At 56.4% G+C, this 15433-nt stretch overlaps 1 protein-coding gene across 1 annotated transcript in view; it reads left to right on the top strand.

The window, feature by feature from the left end:
• Positions 1–15433, top strand: part of LOC306774178 (uncharacterized protein) — a gene marked incomplete at its 5' end in the record, with an annotated part of 644048 nt that overhangs the window by 447016 nt on the left and 181599 nt on the right. Inside the window, 3 exons of the mRNA XM_079264158.1 lie at positions 11510–11563; positions 11663–11707; positions 11837–11863. Of these exons, the coding sequence (XP_079120284.1) occupies positions 11510–11563; positions 11663–11707; positions 11837–11863 (126 nt within the window). The remainder of the gene's footprint in view (positions 1–11509; positions 11564–11662; positions 11708–11836; positions 11864–15433) is intronic.

Below are 15433 nucleotides of genomic sequence, written 5' to 3' on the forward strand. Positions count from 1 at the left end.
GACCTGACACTGGTCCCCGTCTAATACTGGTCTAGACCCGACACTGATCTAGACCCGACACTGGCCCCTGTCTAATACTGGTCTAGACCCGACACTGATCTAGACCCGACACTGGCCCCTGTCTAATACTGGTCTAGACCCGACACTGATCTAGACCCGACACTGGCCCCCGTCTAATACTGGTCTAGACCCGACACTGGCCTCCGTCTAATAGTGGTCTAGACCCGACACTGGTCCCCTACTAATACTGGTCTAGACCCGACACTGATCCCCGTCTAATACTGGTCTAGACCCGACACTGGTCCCCGTCTAATGCTGGTCTAGACCTGACACTGGTCCCCGTCTAATACTGGTCTAGACCCGACACTGGCCCCCCGTCTAATACTGGTCTAGACCTGACACTGGTCCCCGTCTAATACTGGTCTAGACCCGACACTGATCTAGACCCGACACTGGCCCCTGTCTAATACTGGTCTAGACCCGACACTGATCTAGACCCGACACTGGCCCCTGTCTAATACTGGTCTAGACCCGACACTGATCTAGACCCGACACTGGCCCCCGTCTAATACTGGTCTAGACCCGACACTGGCCTCCGTCTAATAGTGGTCTAGACCCGACACTGGCGTCCGTCTAATGCTGGTCTAGACCCGACACTGGCCTCCGTCTAATGCTGGTCTAGACCCGACACTGGTCCCCGTCTAATACTGGTCTAGACCCGACACTGATCTAGACCCGACACTGGCCCCTGTCTAATACTGGTCTAGACCCGACAAGGATCAAGACCTGACACTGGTCCCCGTCTAATACTGGTCTAGACCCGACACTGGCCCCCGTCTAATACTGGTCTAGACCCGACACTGGCCCCTGTCTAATACTGGTCTAGACCCGACACTGGCCCCCGTCTAATACTGGTCTAAAACCCACACTGGCCCCCGTCTAATACTGCTCTAGATCCGACACTGGTCCCCGTCTAATACTGGTCTAGACCCGACACTGGTCCCCGTCTAATACTGGTCTAGACCCGACACTGGTCCCCCGTCTAATACTGGCCTAGACCCGACACTGATCCCCTACTAATACTGGTCTAGACCCGACACTGGCCTCCGTCTAATACTGGTCTAGACCCGACACTGGCCCCCGTCTAATACTGGTCTAGACCCGACACTGGTCCCCGTCTAATACTGGTCTAGACCCGACACTGGTCCCCCGTCTAATACTGGCCTAGACCCGACACTGATCCCCTACTAATACTGGTCTAGACCCGACACTGGCCTCCGTCTAATACTGGTCTAGACCCGACACTGGCCCCCGTCTAATACTGGTCTAGACCCGACACTGGCCCCCGTCTAATACTGGTCTAGACCCGACACTGGCCCCTGTCTAATACTGGTCTAGACCCGACACTGGAACCCGTCTAATACTGGTCTAGACCCGACACTGGCCCCTGTCTAATACTGGTCTAGACCCGACACTGATCTAGACCCGACACTGGCCCCTGTCTAATACTGATCTAGACCCGACACTGGCCCCCGTCTAATACTGGTCTAGACCCGACACTGATCTAGACCCGACACTGGCCCCCGTCTAATACTGGTCTAGACCCGACACCGGCCCCCGTCTAATACTGGTCTAGACCCGACACTGGAACCCGTCTAATACTGGTCTAGACCCGACAATGGCCCCCGTCTAATAATGGTCTAGACCCGACACTGGCCTCCGTCTAATACTGGTCTAGACCCGACACTGGCCCCCGTCTAATACTGGTCTAGATCCGACACTGGTCCCCGTCTAATACTGGTCTAGACCCGACACTGGTCCCCGTCTAATACTGGCCTAGACCCGACACTGGTCCCCGTCTAATACTGGTCTAGACCCGACACTGGTCCCCCGTCTAATACTGGCCTAGACCCGACACTGATCCCCTACTAATACTGGTCTAGACCCGACACTGGCCTCCGTCTAATACTGGTCTAGACCCGACACTGGCCTCCGTCTAATACTGGTCTAGACCCGACACTGGAACCCGTCTAATACTGGTCTAGACCCGACACTGGTCCCCCGTCTAATACTGGTCTAGACCCGACACTGGCCTCCGTCTAATACTGGTCTAGACCCGACACTGGTCCCCGTCTAATACTGGTCTAGACCCGACACTGGCCTCCGTCTAATACTGGTCTAGACCCGACACTGGTCCCCTGTCTAATACTGGTCTAGACCCGACACTGGCCCCCGTCTAATACTGGTCTAGACCCGACACTGGAACCCGTCTAATACTGGTCTAGACCCGACACTGGAACCCGTCTAATACTGGTCTAGACCCGACACTGATCCCCGTCTAATACTGGTCTAGACCCGACACTGGAACCCGTCTAATACTGGTCTAGACCCGACACTGGAACCCGTCTAATACTGGTCTAGACCCGACACTGGAACCCGTCTAATACTGGTCTAGACCCGACACTGGTCCCCGTCTAATACTGGTCTAAAACCCACACTGGCCCCCGTCTAATACTGGTCTAGATCCGACACTGGTCCCCGTCTAATACTGGTCTAGACCCGAGACTGGTCCCCGTCTAATACTGGTCTAGACCCGACACTGGTCCCCGTCTAATACTGGTCTAGACCCGACACTGGTCCCCGTCTAATACTGGTCTAGACCCGACACTGGCCCCTGTCTAATACTGGTCTAGACCCGACACTGGCCCCCGTCTAATACTGGTCTAGACCCGACACTGGCCCCCGTCTAATACTGGTCTAGACCCGACACTGGAACCCGTCTAATGCTGGTCTAGACCCGACACTGGTCCCCGTCTAATACTGGTCTAAAACCCACACTGGCCCACGTCTAATACTGGTCTAGATCCGACACTGATCCCCGTCTAATACTGGTCTAGACCCGACACTGGCCTCCGTCTAATACTGGTCTAGACCCGACACTGGCCCCCGTCTAATACTGGTCTAGACCCGACACTGGTCCCCGTCTAATACTGGTCTAGACCCGACACTGGCCTCCGTCTAATACTGGTCTAGACCCGACACTGGCCCCCGTCTAATACTGGTCTAGACCCGACACTGGTCCCCGTCTAATACTGGTCTAGACCCGACACTGGTCCCCGTCTAATACTGGTCTAGACCCGACACTGGCCTCCGTCTAATACTGGTCTAGACCCGACACTGGTCCCCGTCTAATACTGGTCTAGACCCGACACTGGCCTCCGTCTAATACTGGTCTAGACCCAACACTGGCCCCCGTCTAATACTGGTCTAGACCCGACACTGGTCCCCGTCTAATACTGGTCTAGACCCGACACTGGTCCCCGTCTAATACTGGTCTAGACCCGACACTGGTCCCCGTCTAATACTGGTCTAGACCCGACACTGGCCTCCGTCTAATACTGGTCTAGACCCGACACTGGCCCCCGTCTAATACTGGTCTAGACCCGACACTGGTCCCCGTCTAATACTGGTCTAGACCCGACACTGGCCTCCGTCTAATACTGGTCTAGATCCGACACTGATCCCCGTCTAATACTGGTCTAGACCCGACACTGGTCCCCGTCTAATACTGGTCTAGACCCGACACTGGCCCCCGTCTAATACTGGTCTAGACCCGACACTGGCCTCCGTCTAATACTGGTCTAGACCCGACACTGGTCCCCGTCTAATACTGGTCTAGACCCGACACTGGCCTCCGTCTAATACTGGTCTAGACCCGACACTGGCCCCCGTCTAATACTGGTCTAGACCCGACACTGGTCCCCGTCTAATACTGGTCTAGACCCGACACTGGCCCCCGTCTAATACTGGTCTAGACCCGACACTGGCCTCCGTCTAATACTGGTCTAGACCCGACACTGGTCCCCGTCTAATACTGGTCTAGACCCGACACTGGCCTCCGTCTAATACTGGTCTAGACCCAACACTGGCCCCCGTCTAATACTGGTCTAGACCCGACACTGGTCACCGTCTAATACTGGTCTAGACCCGACACTGGTCCCCGTCTAATACTGGTCTAGACCCGACACTGGTCCCCGTCTAATACTGGTCTAGACCCGACACTGGCCTCCGTCTAATACTGGTCTAGACCCGACACTGGCCTCCGTCTAATACTGGTCTAGACTCGACACTGGCCCCCGTCTAATACTGGTCTAGACCCGACACTGGTCCCGGTCTAATACTGGTCTAGACCCGACACTGGCCTCCGTCTAATACTGGTCTAGACCCGACACTGGTCCCCCGTCTAATACTGGCCTAGACCCGACACTGATCCCCTACTAATACTGGTCTAGACCCGACACTGGCCTCCGTCTAATACTGGTCTAGACCCGACACTGGCCCCCGTCTAATACTGGTCTAGACCCGACACTGGAACCCGTCTAATACTGGTCTAGACCCGACACTGGCCTCCGTCTAATACTGGTCTAGACTCGACACTGGCCCCCGTCTAATACTGGTCTAGACCCGACACTGGTCCCGGTCTAATACTGGTCTAGACCCGACACTGGCCTCCGTCTAATACTGGTCTAGACCCGACACTGGTCCCCCGTCTAATACTGGCGTAGACCCGACACTGATCCCCTACTAATACTGGTCTAGACCCGACACTGGCCTCCGTCTAATACTGGTCTAGACCCGACACTGGAACCCGTCTAATACTGGTCTAGACCCGACACTGGAACCCGTCTAATACTGGTCTAGACCCGACACTGGCCTCCGTCTAATACTGGTCTAGACCCGACACTGGTCCCCGTCTAATACTGGTCTAAAACCCACACTGGCCCCCGTCTAATACTGGTCTAGATCCAACACTGGTCCCCGTCTAATACTGGTCTAGACCCGAGACTGGTCCCCGTCTAATACTGGTCTAGACCCGACACTGGTCCCCGTCTAATACTGTTCTAGACCCGACACTGGCCCCTGTCTAATACTGGTCTAGACCCGACACTGGCCCCCGTCTAATACTGGTCTAGACCCGACACTGGCCCCCGTCTAATACTGGTCTAGACCCGACACTGGAACCCGTCTAATGCTGGTCTAGACCCGACACTGGTCCCCGTCTAATACTGGTCTAAAACCCACACTGGCCCACGTCTAATACTGGTCTAGATCCGACACTGATCTCCGTCTAATACTGGTCTAGACCCGACACTGGCCTCCGTCTAATACTGGTCTAGACCCGACACTGGCCCCCGTCTAATACTGGTCTAGACCCGACACTGGTCCCCGTCTAATACTGGTCTAGACCCGACACTGGCCTCCGTCTAATACTGGTCTAGACCCGACACTGGCCCCCGTCTAATACTGGTCTAGACCCGACACTGGTCCCCGTCTAATACTGGTCTAGACCCGACACTGGTCCCCGTCTAATACTGGTCTAGACCCGACACTGGCCTCCGTCTAATACTGGTCTAGACCCGACACTGGTCCCCGTCTAATACTGGTCTAGACCCGACACTGGCCTCCGTCTAATACTGGTCTAGACCCAACACTGGCCCCCGTCTAATACTGGTCTAGACCCGACACTGGTCCCCGTCTAATACTGGTCTAGACCCGACACTGGTCCCCGTCTAATACTGGTCTAGACCCGACACTGGTCCCCGTCTAATACTGGTCTAGACCCGACACTGGTCCCCGTCTAATACTGGTCTAGACCCGACACTGGCCCCCGTCTAATACTGGTCTAGACCCGACACTGGCCTCCGTCTAATACTGGTCTAGACCCGACACTGGCCCCCGTCTAATACTGGTCTAGACCCGACACTGGCCTCCGTCTAATACTGGTCTAGACTCGACACTGGCCCCCGTCTAATACTGGTCTAGACCCGACACTGGTCCCGGTCTAATACTGGTCTAGACCCGACACTGGCCTCCGTCTAATACTGGTCTAGACCCGACACTGGTCCCCCGTCTAATACTGGCCTAGACCCGACACTGATCCCCTACTAATACTGGTCTAGACCCGACACTGGCCTCCGTCTAATACTGGTCTAGACCCGACACTGGCCCCCGTCTAATACTGGTCTAGACCCGACACTGGCCCCCGTCTAATACTGGTCTAGACCCGACACTGGTCCCGGTCTAATACTGGTCTAGACCCGACACTGGCCTCCGTCTAATACTGGTCTAGACCCGACACTGGTCCCCCGTCTAATACTGGTCTAGACCCGACACTGATCCCCCGTCTAATACTGGTCTAGACCCGACACTGGCCTCCGTCTAATACTGGTCTAGACCCGACACTGGTCCCCGTCTAATACTGGTCTAGACCCCACACTGATCTAGACCCGACACCGGCCTCCGTCTAATACTGGTCTAGACCCGACACTGATCTAGACCCGACACTGGTCCCCGTCTAATACTGGTCTAGACCCGACACTGGCCCCCGTCTAATACTGGTCTAGACCCGACACTGATCTAGACCCGACACTGGCCTCCGTCTAATACTGGTCTAGACCCGACACTGATCTAGACCCGACACTGGCCTCCGTCTAATACTGGTCTAGACCCGACACTGATCTAGACCCGACACTGGTCCCCGTCTAATACTGGTCTAGACCCGACACTGGCCCCTGTCTAATACTGGTCTAGACCCGACACTGGCCCCCGTCTAATACTGGTCTTGACCCGACACTGGCCCCTGCCTAATACTGGTCTAGACCCGACACTGGAACCCGTCTAATACTGGTCTAGACCCGACACTGGTCCCCGTCTAATACTGGTCTAAAACCCACACTGGTCCCCGTCTAATACTGGTCTAGACCCGAAACTGGTCCCAGTCTAATACCTGTCTAGACCCGACACTGGTCCCAGTCTAATACTGGTCTAGACCCGACACTGGCCCCCGTCTAATACTGGTCTAGACCCGACACTGGCCCCTGCCTAATACTGGTCTAGACCCGACACTGGAACCCGTCTAATACTGGTCTAGACCCGACACTGGTCCCCGTCTAATACTGGTCTAAAACCCACACTGGCCCCCGTCTAATACTGGTCTAGATCCGACACTGGTCCCCGTCTAATACTGGTCTAGACCCGACACTGGCCCCCGTCTAATACTGGTCTAGACCCGACACTGATCTAGACCCGACACTGGCCCCTGTCTAATACTGGTCTAGACCCGACACTGGACCCCGTCTAATACTGGTCTAGACCCGACACTGATCTAGACCCGACACTGGCCCCTATCTAATACTGGTCTAGACCCGACACTGGCCCCCGTCTAATACTGGTCTAGACCCAACACTGGCCCTCCATCTAATACTGGTCTAGACCCGACACTGGGTCATGATGCCTCCTGCATGCGTCAGCTGGTCTGGGAACATCTCATGAATCCCAGGACAAGGTGGCAAATGGTGTTGGATAGAAGATGCCCCCCTCCCTCCCTAAAACCAGCAGGAGGTGGATGGATGGATGTATGGAAGCGTCCCAGGTGGACTAACGTGCGGTCTTCGGGCAGTGTACCAGGTGGACTAACGTACGGTCTTCGGGCAGTGTACCAGGTGGACTAACGTGCGGTCTTCGGGCAGTGTACCAGGTGGACTAACGTACGGTCTTCGGGCAGTGTACCAGGTGGACTAACGTGCGGTCTTCGGGCAGTGTACCAGGTGGACTAACGTGCAGTCTTCGGGCAGTGTACCAGGTGGACTAACGTGCGGTCTTCGGGCAGTGTACCAGGTGGACTAACGTACGGTCTTCGGGCAGTGTACCAGGTGGACTAACGTGCGGTCTTCGGGCAGTGTACCAGGTGGACTAACGTACGGTCTTCGGGCAGTGTACCAGGTGGACTAACGTGCGGTCTTCAGGCAGCGTCCCAGGTGGACTAACGTACGGTCTTCGGGCAGTGTACCAGGTGGACTAACGTGCGCTCTTCGGGCAGTGTACCAGATGGACTAACGTGCGGTCTTCGGGCAGCGTACCAGGTGGACTAACGTGCGGTCTTCGGGCAGCGTCCCAGGTGGACTAACGTGCGCTCTTCGGGCAGTGTACCAGGTGGACTAACGTGCGGTCTTCGGGCAGTGTACCAGGTGGACTAACGTACGGTCTTCGGGCAGTGTACCAGGTGGACTAACGTACGGTCTTCGGGCAGTGTACCAGGTGGACTAACGTGCGGTCTTCGGGCAGTGTACCAGGTGGACTAACGTGCGGTCTTCGGGCAGCGTACCAGGTGGACTAACGTGCGGTCTTCGGGCAGCGTACCAGGTGGACTAACGTGCGGTCTTCGGGCAGCGTACCAGGTGGACTAACGTGCGGTCTTCGGGCAGCGTACCAGGTGGACTAACGTGCGGTCTTCAGGCAGCGTCCCAGGTGGACTAACGTGCGGTCTTCGGACAGCGTACCAGGTGGACTAACGTGCAGTCTTCGGGCAGTGTACCAGGTGGACTAACGTGCAGTCTTCGGGCAGCGTACCAGGTGGACTAACGTGCGGTTTTCGGGCAGCGTACCAGGTGGACTAACGTGCGGTTTTCGGGCAGTGTACCAGGTGGACTAACGTGCGGTCTTCGGGCAGTGTACCAGGTGGACTAACGTGCCGTCTTCAGGCAGCGTCCCAGGTGGACTAACGTGCCGTCTTCGGGCAGTGTACCAGGTGGACTAACGTGCAGTCTTCGGGCAGTGTACCAGGTGGACTAACGTGCCGTCTTCGGGCAGTGTACCAGGTGGACTAACGTGCCGTCTTCAGGCAGCGTACCAGGTGGACTAACGTGCGGTTTTCAGGCAGCGTACCAGGTGGACTAACGTGCGGTCTTCGGACAGCGTACCAGGTGGACTAACGTGCGGTCTTCGAGCAGTGTACCAGGTGGACTAACGTGCCTTCTTCAGGCAGCGTACCAGGTGGACTAACGTGCAGTCTTCGGGCAGCGTACCAGGTGGACTAACGTGCCGTCTTCGGGCAGTGTACCAGGTGGACTAACGTGCCTTCTTCAGGCAGCGTACCAGGTGGACTAACGTGCAGTCTTCGGGCAGCGTACCAGGTGGACTAACGTGCAGTCTTCGGGCAGTGTACCAGGTGGACTAACGTGCCGTCTTCAGGCAGCGTACCAGGTGGACTAACGTGCGGTCTTCGGACAGCGTACCAGGTGGACTAACGTGCAGTCTTCGGGCAGTGTACCAGGTGGACTAACATGCCGTCTTCGGACAGCGTACCAGGTGGACTAACGTGCAGTCTTCGGGCAGTGTACCAGGTGGACTAACATGCCGTCTTCAGGCAGCGTACCAGGTGGACTAACGTGCGGTCTTCGGGCAGTGTACCAGGTGGACTAACGTGCAGTCTTCGGGCAGTGTACCAGGTGGACTAACGTGCGGTTTTCAGGCAGTGTACCAGGTGGACTAACGTGCGGTCTTCGGGCAGTGTACCAGGTGGACTAACATGCCGTCTTCAGGCAGTGTACCAGGTGGACTAACGTGCAGTCTTCGGGCAGTGTACCAGGTGGACTAACATGCCGTCTTCAGGCAGCGTACCAGGTGGACTAACGTGCGGTCTTCGGGCAGTGTACCAGGTGGACTAACGTGCAGTCTTCGGGCAGTGTACCAGGTGGACTAACGTGCGGTTTTCAGGCAGCGTACCAGGTGGACTAACGTGCGGTCTTCGGACAGCGTACCAGGTGGACTAACGTGCAGTCTTCGGGCAGTGTACCAGGTGGACTAACATGCCGTCTTCGGACAGCGTACCAGGTGGACTAACGTGCAGTCTTCGGGCAGTGTACCAGGTGGACTAACATGCCGTCTTCAGGCAGCGTACCAGGTGGACTAACGTGCGGTCTTCGGGCAGCGTACCAGGTGGACTAACGTGCGGTCTTCGGGCAGTGTACCAGGTGGACTAATGTGCTGTCTTCGGGCAGTGTACCAGGTGGACTAACGTGCCGTCTTCAGGCAGCGTCCCAGGTGGACTAACGTGCCGTCTTCGGGCAGTGTACCAGGTGGACTAACGTGCGGTCTTCGGGCAGTGTACCAGGTGGACTAACGTGCGGTCTTCGGGCAGCGTCCCAGGTGGACTAACGTGCGGCCTTCGCGCAGTGTACCAGGTAGACTAACGTGCGGCCTTCGCGCAGTGTACCAGGTAGACTAACGTACGGTCTTCGGGCAGTGTACCAGGTAGACCAACGTGCCGTCTTCGGGCAGTGTACCAGGTAGACTAATGTGCGGTCTTCGGGCAGCGTACCAGGTGGACTAACGTGCGGTCTTCGGGCAGTGTACCAGGTAGACTAACGTGCGGTCTTCGGGCAGCGTACCAGGTGGACTAACGTGCGGTTTTCAGGCAGCGTACCAGGTGGACCAACGTGCGGTCTTTGGGCAGTGTACCAGGTAGACTAACGTGCGGTCTTCGGGCAGCGTACCAGGTGGACTAACGTGCCGTCTTCGGGCAGCGTACCAGGTGGACTAACGTGCCGTCTTCAGGCAGCGTACCAGGTGGACTAACGTGCGGTCTTCGGATAGCGTACCAGGTGGACTAACGTGCGGTCTTCGGGCAGCGTCCCAGGTGGACTAACGTGCGGTCTTCGGGCAGCGTCCCAGGTGGACTAACGTGCGGTCTTCGGGCAGTGTACCAGGTGGACTAACGTGCCGTCTTCGGGCAGCGTACCAGGTGGACTAACGTGCGGTCTTCGGGCAGCGTACCAGGTGGACTAACGTGCGGTCTTCGGGCAGTGTACCAGGTGGACTAACGTGCGGTCTTCGGGCAGTGTACCAGGTGGACTAACGTGCCGTCTTCGGGCAGCGTACCAGGTGGACTAACGTGCGGTCTTCGGGCAGCGTACCAGGTGGACTAACGTGCGGTCTTCGGGCAGCGTCCCAGGTGGTCTAACGTGCGGTCTTCTGGCTGCGTCCCAGGTGGACTAACGTGCCGTCTTCGGGCAGTGTACCAGGTGGACTAACGTGCGGTCTTCGGGCAGCGTACCAGGTGGACTAACGTGCGGTCTTCGGGCAGCGTCCCAGGTGGACTAACGTGCGGTCTTCGGGCAGCGTACCAGGTGGACTAACGTGCGGTCTTCGGGCAGCGTCCCAGGTGGACTAACGTGCAGTCTTCGGGCAGTGTACCAGGTAGACTAACGTGTGGTCTTCTGGCAGCGTCCCAGGTGGACTAACGTGCGGTCTTCGGGCAGCGTCCCAGGTGGACTAATGTGCAGTCTTCGGGCAGCGTCCCAGGTGGACTAACGTGCAGTCTTCGGGCAGCGTCCCAGGTGGACTAACGTGCAGTCTTCGGGCAGTGTACCAGGTAGACTAACGTGTGGTCTTCTGGCAGCGTCCCAGGTGGACTAACGTGCAGTCTTCGGGCAGCGTACCAGGTGGACTAACGTGTGGTCTTCGGGCAGCGTCCCAGGTGGACTAACGTGCGGTCTTCGGGCAGCGTCCCAGGTGGACTAACGTGTGGCCTCGTGCATGTGACCTGCAGGGTTTAAGGTGATCTAAGGGCTGGAATCTGTCGGTGATTCCGGCTCCATGCAGGGAATCTGCTGGATGTGGTGGTGCTCCTGTCTGGTTGTGAACTTTGATGGCTGGACGTGTTTTTCAGGGGAAGAAGGGTCGTCCTGGAGACGATGGGAGCCCCGGTCCTAAAGGCCAGAAGGTGACTCCTTCAGCTGCTCTTACTGATGCTGTTTAATGAGCTGCTGGTTGAGGCGCCGTCACGGTGCTGCTTTCATTGCTGCAATCTAACTGTGTTCAGGGTGAAAGCGGGCTCAGTGGACTTCCGGGTCGGGAAGGAGCAGAGGTGAGATCTTAAATTAGGTTGGAAAAGTCTCGTTTTCTTTGCTTTCGCAGTAATTACTGCTTCTGAAGAGAAGCTTGTGTGTGGCAGCGTTGTGTATCCGGACTTAACCAGGCTGTTTTGTACACACAGGGAAAGGCTGGATACAAAGGAGAGAAGGTATGGTCTGGGATTCCCTGTCGTCCTGCTGCCGCTTCACTGCGGCGTTCCCACGCGCCCCGACAAGCTGCAGAATTCCCGTAACGAGCTGCGATCCTGGAAGTTTCACTTCCTTTGTTTCACCGTGTTTAAAGTCAGACTTGTCTGCAGGTTTCTGCTCTTTTCTTCAGAAGGATTTCAACTGCAAACCTTTCTGATTCTGTAAAACTCTTGGGTGTATCTGGGTGTACCTGGGTGTATCTGGGTGTACCTGGGTGAACCTGGGTGTACCTGGGTGTACCTGGGTGTATCTGGGTGTACCTGGGTGTATCTGGGTGTACCTGGGTGTACCTGGGTGTACCTGGGTGTACCTGGGTGAATCTGGGTGTACCTGGGTGTACCTGGGTGTACCTGGGTGTATCTGGGTGTACCTGGGTGTACCTGGGTGTACCTGGGTGAACCTGGGTGTACCTGGGTGTACCTGGGTGTATCTGGGTGTACCTGGGTGTATCTGGGTGTACCTGGGTGTACCTGGGTGTACCTGGGTGAATCTGGGTGTACCTGGGTGTACCTGGGTGTACCTGGGTGAATCTGGGTGTACCTGGGTGTACCTGGGTGAATCTGGGTGAATCTGGGTGTACCTGGGTGTACCTGGGTGTATCTGGGTGTACCTGGGTGTACCTGGGTAAATCTGGGTGAATCTGGGTGTACCTGGGTGTATCTGGGTGTACCTGGGTGTACCTGGGTGTATCTGGGTGAATCTGGGTTTACCTGGGTGTATCTGGGTGTACCTGGGTGTATCTGGGTGAATCTGGGTGTACCTGGGTGTATCTGGGTGTATCTGGGTGTATCTGGGTGTACCTGGGTGTACCTGGGTGAATCTGGGTGTACCTGGGTGTATCTGGGTGAATCTGGGTGTATCTGGGTGTACCTGGGTGAATCTGGGTGAATCTGGGTGTACCTGGGTGAATCTGGGTGTACCTGGGTGTACCTGGGTGTATCTGGGTGTACCTGGGTGTACCTGGGTGAATCTGGGTGTACCTGGGTGAATCTGGGTGTACCTGGGTGTACCTGGGTGTACCTGGGTGAATCTGGGTGTACCTGGGTGTACCTGGGTGAATCTGGGTGTACCTGGGTGTACCTGGGTGTACCTGGGTGAATCTGGGTGTACCTGGGTGTACCTGGGTGTACCTGAGTGTACCTGGGTGAATCTGGGTGAATCTGGGTGAACCTGGGTGAACCTGGGTGTATCTGGGTGAATCTGGGTGTACCTGGGTGTACCTGGGTGAATCTGGGTGTATCTGGGTGTACCTGGGTGTACCTGGGTGAATCTGGGTGTATCTGGGTGTACCTGGGTGTACCTGGGTGAATCTGGGTGAATCTGGGTGTACCTGGGTGTACCTGGGTGAATCTGGGTGTACCTGGGTGTATCTGGGTGTACCTGGGTGTATCTGGGTGTACCTGGGTGTACCTGGGTGTACCTGGGTGAACCTGGGTGTATCTGGGTGTACCTGGGTGTACCTGGGTGTATCTGGGTGTACCTGGGTGTATCTGGGTGTACCTGGGTGTACCTGGGTGTATCTGGGTGTACCTGGGTGTATCTGGGTGTACCTGGGTGTATCTGGGTGTACCTGGGTGTACCTGGGTGTATCTGGGTGTACCTGGGTGTATCTGGGTGTACCTGGGTGTATCTGGGTGTACCTGGGTGTATCTGGGTGTACCTGGGTGTATCTGGGTGTATCTGGGTGTACCTGGGTGTACCTGGGTGTACCTGGGTGTACCTGGGTGAATCTGGGTGTACCTGGGTGTACCTGGGTGTACCTGGGTGAATCTGGGTGAACCTGGGTGTACCTGGGTGTACCTGGGTGTATCTGGGTGTACCTGGGTGTACCTGGGTGAATCTGGGTGAATCTGGGTGTACCTGGGTGTACCTGGGTGTATCTGGGTGTACCTGGGTGTACCTGGGTAAATCTGGGTGAATCTGGGTGTACCTGGGTGTATCTGGGTGTACCTGGGTGTACCTGGGTGTATCTGGGTGAATCTGGGTTTACCTGGGTGTATCTGGGTGTACCTGGGTGTATCTGGGTGAATCTGGGTGTACCTGGGTGTATCTGGGTGTATCTGGGTGTACCTGGGTGTACCTGGGTGAATCTGGGTGTACCTGGGTGTATCTGGGGGAATCTGGGTGTATCTGGGTGTACCTGGGTGAATCTGGGTGAATCTGGGTGTACCTGGGTGAATCTGGGTGTACCTGGGTGTACCTGGGTGTATCTGGGTGTACCTGGGTGTACCTGGGTGAATCTGGGTGTACCTGGGTGAATCTGGGTGTACCTGGGTGTACCTGGGTGTACCTGGGTGAATCTGGGTGTACCTGGGTGTACCTGGGTGAATCTGGGTGTACCTGGGTGTACCTGGGTGAATCTGGGTGTACCTGGGTGTACCTGGGTGTACCTGAGTGTACCTGGGTGAATCTGGGTGAATCTGGGTGAACCTGGGTGTATCTGGGTGAATCTGGGTGAATCTGGGTGTACCTGGGTGTACCTGGGTGAATCTGGGTGTATCTGGGTGTACCTGGGTGTACCTGGGTGAATCTGGGTGAATCTGGGTGTACCTGGGTGTACCTGGGTGAATCTGGGTGTACCTGGGTGTACCTGGGTGTACCTGGGTGAATCTGGGTGTACCTGGGTGTACCTGGGTGTATCTGGGTGTACCTGGGTGAATCTGGGTGTACCTGGGTGTACCTGGGTGAATCTGGGTGTACCTGGGTGAATCTGGGTGAATCTGGGTGTACCTGGGTGTATCTGGGTGAATCTGGGTGTACCTGGGTGTACCTGGGTGTATCTGGGTGAATCTGGGTGTACCTGGGTGTATCTGGGTGAATCTGGGTGTACCTGGGTGAATCTGGGTGAATCTGGGTGTACCTGGGTGTATCTGGGTGAATCTGGGTGTACCTGGATGTATCTGGGTGTACCTGGGTGTACCTGGGTGTATCTGGGTGTACCTGGGTGTACCTGGGTGAATCTGGGTGAATCTGGGTGTACCTGGGTGTACCTGGGTGAATCTGGGTTAATCTGGGTGTACCTGGGTGTATCTGGGTGTACCTGGGTGTACCTGGGTGTATCTGGGTGTACCTGGGTGTACCTGGGTGTACCTGGGTGAATCTGGGTGTACCTGGGTGTACCTGGGTGTATCTGGGTGTACCTGGGTGTATCTGGGTGTACCTGGGTGTATCTGGGTGTACCTGGGTGAATCTGGGTGTACCTGGGTGTACCTGGGTGAATCTGGGTGTACCTGGGTGAATCTGGGTGAATCTGGGTGTACCTGGGTGTATCTGGGTGAATCTGGGTGTACCTGGGTGTACCTGGGTGTATCTGGGTGAATCTGGGTGTACCTGGGTGTATCTGGGTGAATCTGTGTGAATCTGGGTGTACCTGGGTGTATCTGGGTGAATCTGGGTGTACCTGGGTGTATCTGGGTGTACCTGGGTGTACCTGGGTGTATCTGGGTGTACCTGGGTGTATCTGGGTGTACCTGGGTGTACCTGGGTGAATCTGGGTGAATCTGGGTGTACCTGGGTGTACCTGGGTGTAC

This window comes from Telmatherina bonti (genome assembly GCF_933228915.1).
Source record: "Telmatherina bonti genome assembly, chromosome: 24".
NCBI classification, from domain to species: domain Eukaryota; kingdom Metazoa; phylum Chordata; class Actinopteri; order Atheriniformes; family Telmatherinidae; genus Telmatherina; species Telmatherina bonti.